Source organism: Antrostomus carolinensis, unplaced genomic scaffold (assembly GCF_000700745.2).
Source record: "Antrostomus carolinensis isolate BGI_N321 unplaced genomic scaffold, ASM70074v2 scaffold27765, whole genome shotgun sequence".
NCBI classification, from domain to species: Eukaryota; Metazoa; Chordata; class Aves; order Caprimulgiformes; family Caprimulgidae; genus Antrostomus; species Antrostomus carolinensis.
In genome coordinates this window covers 680-9,505 of record NW_010317490.1, presented here as the reverse complement: position 1 = coordinate 9,505, position 8,826 = coordinate 680, and the positions used below count along the sequence as shown (strand labels likewise).

General features: G+C 49.2%; 1 protein-coding gene across 1 annotated transcript in view; it reads right to left on the bottom strand.

Annotated features, from left to right (window-relative positions):
- NSMF (NMDA receptor synaptonuclear signaling and neuronal migration factor) overlaps positions 1-8,522 on the bottom strand; it is a gene marked incomplete at both ends in the record, with an annotated part of 11,561 nt that extends 3,039 nt beyond the window's left edge. Inside the window, 6 exons of the mRNA XM_010168605.1 lie at positions 1,053-1,123; positions 1,683-1,716; positions 2,888-2,971; positions 4,593-4,714; positions 6,397-6,486; positions 8,470-8,522. Of these exons, the coding sequence (XP_010166907.1) occupies positions 1,053-1,123; positions 1,683-1,716; positions 2,888-2,971; positions 4,593-4,714; positions 6,397-6,486; positions 8,470-8,522 (454 nt within the window). The remainder of the gene's footprint in view (positions 1-1,052; positions 1,124-1,682; positions 1,717-2,887; positions 2,972-4,592; positions 4,715-6,396; positions 6,487-8,469) is intronic.
- Between the last annotated feature and the right edge of the window lie 304 nt (positions 8,523-8,826).

The following is an 8,826-nucleotide window of genomic DNA, read 5'->3' as shown; positions in this document are numbered from 1 at the left end:
TCCTGGTGGATCACATATGGGGAGTGTGTTGGGGGTTGGATTCTGGTTTATATGCCCACCTCACTCTAGCAAGGCACAATAATAAGAAAAAAAATCTTCATAGTGGGTGGCTGGAGAGTAACAGGGAAGACAAGGAAGTCTCTTTCATTTGGGGATGGTAAGGGACTCGCTGTCGTGGGCAGATGAGAAGTTGAGCAAAGCAGGGACAAGCAGGAGAGACGTCACTGCAGATACTGGACTTTGGCAGTAGCAGGCGTAAGAAGATTGAGCACAACATCAGAGTCCAGAGGATGATTCGAGGGCAGGAGCACTTCTCCTATGAGGACAGGCTGAGAGAGTCCCTTCCAACCCCGACCATTCTATGATTCTATGATGAGGAAAATTAAGTCTCAACCTCCAGGTCAGTGTGCTGCAAACTCTGCTGTTTTACAGTATTAGGCACGTGGGAGGCAGTTCAAGTCAGGTTACCTTCCTCACTTCTCATTTCAAGGTTCCTTGCACAGCTGCTGGGGAAGTCCAAAGTTGACCACCCTGAGGAAAAAGCTTTGGGAAGGAAATTCCCAGCAAGCCCCAGCTCCAGCAGGGCCTGAATCCATCCCCCCATAGCTCAGCAAGCCTGTACCCTGACCCCTCTCCTGCATACACTTCCCTCCAGCTCTGAGCTGTGCCATCTGCCACTCTGATCCACAACACCCACCACTGTCACACTGAAGCTGCATGAAAACTACAACCATCACGTTGCAAATGCTTGTTCCTTTCTCTGAAATCCTCCTTTTGAGGTCTGTGCTGATGCTGGTTTGCCTGGGTTTCCTTGAAAGCAGCTGAGAAGGAGCCCAGCTCTGGACTTGGCCACACTAAGTCAGATTTTATTTCCTGCTGTCACAGCAACTTGGGACTGCTCGGTGTCTGGGGAAATGAGAAGTGAGAAGCTGTACACATGCAGTTATTTTAACAGAACCTGACTTTGGAATATTGGTTCCTCTGTGTAATTTCCTTGTAGAAAGAGACTAATTTGTAACAAACCACCCAAGCACTTAACAACTTTCACGTACCTGGCAAAATATCAGCATCTTCCAGATTTTGCAGCCTTTCCGATAAATGTTAAGCTTCTTCTCTATTTCCTCTGCAAAAAAAAAAACCAAAAAAAACACGTTGCAAAAGATGAGCCATGGAGGAAGTTAAAAATTAGTATTATTTCTTCTCAGGCAAGAGGCTGAGCTGTGAGAGGTGCTCAGCACCTACGTTCCCACTGACATCAGAGCAAACCCTTTGCTTCCATGCTGTGGAAAGCAGGAAACCCTGGGGTATCACAGGGCAGAGGAGACACGTGCGACACCAGACCCTGCTCTCTAGTGACCACAGCACCAGACCCAGCTGTCCTGACCCTCTCTTAAAGCTCCTACTCACCTACAAGGGTACAACAAACAGGTATCTTTGCTGCCTTGTGCCTCAGCTTCCCTTTCCTAAACTGGGAGCTTGGCATAGAAAATGGGCCAAAGAAGGGAAGTTTTATGACTGCAGCACATCCAACAGTAACTGATTGACTGGCAGGTGTAACTGGGGTGATAAAAACACCTTTGTGAGTGGCAGCTGAGGCACAGGACAGTGGAGTGACTTTAATATACTGATCAGGTACATTTGCAACAGGCAGGAGTTAAGAAAAAGAAGTAACACTCACGTACCTAGGATGTCATCAAAGGTGGCGTGTTCATGGTCCTGGAAACAAGAGAGGAACCATATCAAGGTTCAGTGTCACTACACCAGCTCCCATGACATTATTATAGTCTCTGATATTGCACACAACTCCACTCCCAGGCAAACAGATGCTCCAAGAGCACGATGATACCAACGGATGGCTTCTAGTCACATCACAGTAATCACCACCCTAAAACACATCTCAGCAAAGAAGCTGAAGACTGAATGGCTCATGAAGACCAAGTCCATCCAAAGGTGAATCCTGCAGACAAGCCCAAAGCACACCCCATCCATCAGATGTAGTCAGCACCAACAACAGTCCATATTTGCCACTCGGCCCATGTTTTGTAGCCAGCCTCTGGCTTTCCATGTGTCCAAGCTGACTGACAAACAGCCACAATCCCAACACGTCTGCCTCTGGCATTGCAGGGTTATTGGGACAACCGTACAGCTCTCAAAGAAAGAGGCAGGGAAGCTGAACCCCCAGCAGCACTGCCTGCTGCACATGGACACTGAGTTTTCTGGGCTGTCAGTATCACCCTTCCCTTCCCAATTAAATGAATATAAAGTGATAAGGAATAAGAGACCCACATCTCCTTGCTGCTGCTTCAGACACCTGCTCAGGCAGGGGGGTTGGAACTGGATGAGCTTTAAGGTCCCTTCCAACCCACACCAGTCTGGGATTCTGTGATTCTATGACTCCTGGTGAAAAATCAAGGTTAAATTAATGACTGACAGGGAGGTACCACTGTACTTAGGCTGATGGGGTTCATGGTCCACTGCAGAGCTCTGAGCTCCTGCCCATGCTCTCCAAGGATGAGCATAAGGAGGAGCCCTAAGCCTGGCAACACACAGTTCTGCTTGTGTGCTCCAGCCTGCCCTGCCTTCCCCTGTTAGTCTTCCCACACAGCCTGGCTGCACCTGCATAGTCTGGCAGCTCACATGTGCCATTTCCACTCCACCTTACTCTTCCCACCTAGACCTGAGCTCCCACAAAGCTACCCCAGACCCCCAAATCTGGGTTCAGGACACCCTCAGCCCTTTCCTGACAGCTTTTCCAAATCACATCAGTGTTTCAGAATCACCATAACAGGAACTAGGGATAAGGACACACACACACACACAAATTCTCAGTATGAAGCCTGCTCCCACACATGCAGACACAGCAGAAGTGATGCACTTCTGTACTTACATAGAGAATGGGGATGATGGAGGGATCGTCCCTGCGGATAATTGTCGGGACATACTCTGCTTTGGGCACCTTGGAAGAAATGAGCTGGAAGGGGGAAAAAAGAAGAGCTTGAGCATGAGAAGTCAGTAGAGTCTGGGCAGAAGCACAAAGACCATGATAACAGTACCCTGTTCAGTTGCTCTCAGGTGTTACCCAAACTAACAGCTAACCCAGCCTACCTGCACCCCTGTGGAAGGTCCTCCAAGCCTTTGGTCCACTACAGAGCACCCCCAGGCCTGCCAAGTCCCCCCATGTGTCACAGCCTCCTCGACCCCCATCAAATGAGCACACAGCCCTCCTAAGAGGCAGGAGGGAGTCTGAGATGACAGTTTGTAAAGGGGAGACTGGTGTGCACAGAGGATGAAGCTTGTGTGTCACCACAAATGGCTGTATCCCAGTGAAGATCACCTCCACACAGCCTTCCTCTGTGCGAGAGTCTGTGCTTCTGGCTGCAGAGGATTGTTCAAACTGGTGGTAGTGCTGGCTGGTGGTGGGATGGCCACGTGCCTGAACAGGAACCAGCCAAGGGATGAAATGGCATCAGGCACAGGCAGGCACACAGCCATAGGACATCAGGCAGATGTAGGCTGCCTGGCAACTCTGGCTGAAGCTTCAGCTGGCTCCATCAGCACGAGAGGGTGACCTGCCATCAGCACAAGCCAAAGGGCTGTGAAGGGAACATGGGCAATTTGGCTGTGCTGTGATTTCAGGCTTTGAGAGCAGAGCAGAGCAGGCAGCAGTGCTGGTGGGCCCGTAAGCACAGCCTGGGCTCCAGCTTGGGATGGATTCCAAGCTCTCCCTCCTGGCAGACAGCACATCACTGCTTCAGCCTCTTGAGAGTTAATGGAAAGTTTCTGAAGAGGAACAATATAGAGAGCCCAGGGCTGGACACTCCTCACACACACCACCTGGAGAGACCCACTGGAGGTACCAAGGGCTGAGCAAACCCACGGGCTGGGTTCCTGCTGTTTGAGTCTCACTTGGCCCTGAGAGAGCTTCAAGGCTGAGACTGCACAGACTGCCTGGGAACATACATAAAAGAAAACTGTCTCCATGTCCTTCACTCTTCCCAAGTCTTAGCAGGACCCATTCACCCAGTACTGCTGTGCCAGACTGGAAACACTGCCCTGAGGAGAAGCTGGAAGCTCAAGACCTCATTTCAGCTGAGTACTTGTGCATTTGGCCAAAGAATGGATGTGTCAGAATTTGGTCCTGTCTGCCAAACCCCACAGAGCAGAGCAAAGGGGGGGGGCCTAGCATCAAGGAATGATGAAAGAGCAGAAAGCATCTCAAGGGATGACATCTGGCTCCAAAGCAAATCAGGCAAGTAACAACAGGAGGGAGGGACTGCCAGGACTGGGGACTCAGGTCTCTACTGGCATGGTTATCAAGACTCAGGCTAACTCAATTCTGCGTTGGTGACAGTCCTGCTTGGATTTGGGGGTGGGCTACAGGTCCTTCCACTTCTAGTTTTCTTTCAACACATTAACCCCAGCGATAACAGATGCTGAATATCATGTCTTGGCTGATCTCTGAGTGACCCTCATACACACCTGAGGAGTTTATACAAAAGACTTGCCTCTTCCCTTGAAGATCCTAAACTTTGCAGCTCTGCAAAGACAGACAGAGCCTGAGTAGTAGAGGTAAGTGAGTTGGAAACCCTCACCATTATTTTTGGTGGAATAAAGTCTTCTCCATCACATGCCATGGCTTCAAGTTCCTTTTCTGCTTCCCAGTTCAAGTCAAAGTCACCATCCAAAGTGCCGCAGGAATCCTGAAGGTCATGGCCTGCCAGAACACAGCCTGCATTACAAGGGCAGAACATTTTGCCTTCCCCACTCAGTTCTGTTGTGCAGCCACCTCACAAGATGTACCACAAGCCAGAAGACTCGTGCCCTCCTTTCCTCCACAGAGTGACAGACACCACGCTTTGGGGCTTTGGGGTTGGCATCTTTAAACAGACAAACACTTAACGAATGAAGAGTGCAACACACACACACACAGACACAGCCTGATACCACGCATCACATCACATTTCATCACTCTCACAGTCACCCAGTTGAGCTTTCAAATGCTAATTCACAGCAGTCAGCCTGTCATTTCAGAAACAGAGGAGACAGAATGCAAGACAGACTCTCTACACTAACATTGCCAAGCTGATGAGCAAGTCTAAAGACTTCAAAGCTGGTCTCCTTGTAACAATCACTGCTCTGACTTAAGTTTTCTGAGTGGTTATAAAGAAAAATTGCCTTGTTGGTCAAACTGATCCTGGCAGAGAAGTCCCAGAGCACGAGGACAGCCGTAACAAACACAGTAGTATTGCAACAGTACACTTGAATTGGCTCTCCATTGAATTGACCTTACCTGTCAGCCTTCAATGCTTCCTGGGGAAAAAAAATATCTGGAAGGAATATAATTGACTGTTAAAGGTAAAAAAATAGAGATGGTTCACTGAAGTCAGGGACTGAGGAAAAAGAACCGAGATGTCTCTAGATTTGTGCTTTTGGGATGTCCGAGTGCCACTGAGCAGTGCCTGCAGCCTGGCTGAACCATGTCTTTTCCATTCGCCTCTGAGTTAGCTGAGGGAGTGGGGAGGAATCAGACTGCAGAGGAACAATCGGGTCATGTTTTGTACCTGGCCTTTCACATTTCTCCCTCTACAACCTGCTACAGTGTCTTCTCCAGCTAGGAGGGCTGGATCTCATGCTTACCTGATAGCTCAGTTCATTTCATTAGTGAAATTCATTTCTCATACAGCCCATTTCAACATAGGCAAACTCATAACCACCAAGTCCCTTGCCTCCAGGATTTCAATAAAATCTGGGTAAAACAAATGTTCCCTTTGTAAAAGGATAATGGGAAGATGCTGGCATTTCCTCTTGTAAATTAACACAACAGCATCACAGTCCCCACAAGCAGAACATCACAGCATGACTGGAGATTCCCAGAGGAATTCCTGGCAGCTCAAATGAAGATCAGATTGCCCCAAGCTATCATCTGTGCAACCAGCACGGCCAGGAAATCAAAGCTACATCTAATGAAGCCCTGCAGCTGTGCTCCTGAGCTGTTCTAGCCCAGGAAAAAGCTCAGAAGGGGCTCTGGCACAGGAAGCCAGGCAGGTTTGCCCCACTATGGTGAACGTAGCCTTGGACTGGTGAGCTTCCAGGTAGGTTGTTTGGTCCCAAGTGAATAAGGGATGATGGGAACATAGAGCTGCAAGAGAGCTGTACCACTGGGTGTCCACTGGAAACTGCACAATAACATGAGGTTAGATGAGTTGTGCTCTACAAATAAATCTAGGTACACATAGATGGACAGGTGGAGTGTTATTTGGTCAGAGCTCACGAAACTGAAAGGATCACAGATAGGACAAAAGAGCACAAGAGGAGTTAGTCCAGTGGGACTCCATTCAACACCTCAGCTGGAGGGTTTGGCCCTCCAGGAGGAAGCTCAAAGGACTCAGAACTCACTTTCTCGAGAGTCATGGAAGGAATCAGCTTTGATGGGAGTTGGGTCACTCCAGGACCTGCTGAAGCTCCTCTCACGCCGTTCGGCAAATGCTAGGATAAAACCAAAGCACGACATTAACAGACTCCTCTGTTGCTGCCAGCAAAACAAAACATCCAGTAGATTTCCACCAAAGCCACACATCACGGACCTCCCCGTGCTTGTTCCTCCACTGGCCAAACACAAGTCCTTTCCAAACAGCAAACAAGGGTCTATATCTTCTAGAGAGCAGAAGACAAAGTGCCCACTTTCTGAGCAGGACCATTATGGGGTACGTAACACAGAAAAAGGAGGACAAGTGATGGTCTCTCCTTAAATGCACACAGCTCAAACCTCAATTTAATCAAGGCTATTCCAGTGTCCCAGTGTAAATACTCTGACTCAAAGGCCTGACAGGAAGATGTCCTCAACAGCTCATGACACACACACGGCCAGAAAAAGGCAGCAGTTCTCCAGTCAGTTCTCCCTTCATGGTCTAGTGAGCTGGACCAGCAATCAGAGCTGGACCAGGCAGAGGGAGGGACTCTGGAAAGCTCCTGCTTTCTAAATTTTGTTGCAAAAGAAGAAATCCTTCAGTTTTCACTTGCCTGCACTCCCCCCCACCCCAGCTTTCTTCCCCACCCCCCCCTCCCCTCAACAAGGGGCATTATATTGTTTGTACCAGCATTTCCCAAGTGGAATCCAGGGAGCTTGGCTCAGCTGGCTGCACTGCAGGCACGTTCCTGGGAATTGCCAACCACAATGTCTGACTTGGCTTGTGAGAGCCATTACACCCAGATTAACAGCCACTTATAGCCACTAACATCTATTTCTGGTAGCAGACAGAGCAAGTTTGCTGTAGTGTATCTAGTAAAAGCATCTCATGTTATCAGCACAGGAATTCACTGCAGATCTACATTAGAAGAGCTGAGAAGCAACATGTCCTCTGCTGCAGTGTGTCCAAGTGTGGGTGTCCAGGGAGATAAAAAGCACACAGTAAGTTCTTCAGGTGATCTCCATCCTCAGCTTTCATTTAAAACCAAAAGCATTTAACTCTTTGTGCACACAAAGAAAGCTTTGAAAACATGACCCGAGAGTTACCAAGGCAGAGAGGCATGCCTGAACTTCCAGACAGCTCTAGGGGGAGGTGAGCCCTGCTCACTTCAGGCAGCGCTAACTCAGATGCCAATAAAGACACTTTAAAGGGCAATGCTCTTTGCTGTTCACTCCCCGAAGCATATGAGAAAGGCAAGAATGCAAATTCAAGTCAACAACACTTTGCTGTGGGTAGTCTGTACATGATGCCTTGGACAGAGGGGTGGGAAGAACAAGCTGTTTCCTCTTCTGGAGCAATCCTCAGCTCTCTGGAGCCAGTTACACCATTCTCAGCTCATTTCACAGGGATAAGGGAGCTGCCCCAACCAAGTTAGGGAGGAGTGTTGCCTTTCTCAGGGAAAGGGAACGGCTGTTTCCCAGGCTGGAAGTGATGATTTCTCTCCCAGTGAGGCAAAACACTACCTTATTTCCCCCTTGCTCCAATCTCTTCCCTGTTCTTCTTTTTCCCCTTGCACTGTCCTCTCAGCTCCCACCAGGCACTTTCCCCCAGGTCCTGCTGTGGAGATCATGGTGGGACAGGGGAGGAGAAAAGAGAAAGCCACCAGTCTGCCTGGTACATGAAGCACTGTCTCCAGGCAGCTCAACTCTCAGCTCTGGTTCTCCTCACAAGTGTCTATGCCAGTGATGACTGAAAACCACAGGCAGATGTGACAAGGACACCACAGCTCTCCTTCCACTGAGGCCACAGAGATCTCCCACAGCCAAGGCAGAGGGTCCTTGGAAATAGCTGACAGGCTGCTTGCAGACATCTGTGTGTCCTGGAGACTTGCAACAACCTGGTCTTCTTTTTGTAGGGTAAAATAGCACCAGCAGGTCAAATCCTTTCTCCAGCCCAAGGCCAGGTCCTTTCTACCCACGTGTGCCTGCAACATAAGGCTCCCCGAGTCCCACTGGCACAAACCCCAACTCCTCACAGCCACATCTTACAGGTGCTCACTTACTTTGTGCTTTAACCCTTCGGCTCCCCACCATGCGGAGGTGCTTCCGAAAATTCCTGCAAGAAAGGCCAAACACAACCTCTGAGAAAGGTAACACAGAACAACACCCGGGCTCAGCAGGGCTGGAAAAAACAAAACAATGAGGAAAAAATAATAAAAAATGGGGAAGACAGAGTATTTCCTTCTGGGTATTCAAAAGCTGGAGACCAGGTTCCCAGCCTGACCTCTTCAGTGTTGGGGGCAGTTATGTTTGTCAAGAGTATGGCTGCTTCTACTGAACTCCCTGGGCTGATGGTACAGGGCAAGAGAGGTTCTCCTCCCCCTCTACTCTGCCCTGGTGAGGCCACATCTGGAATATTG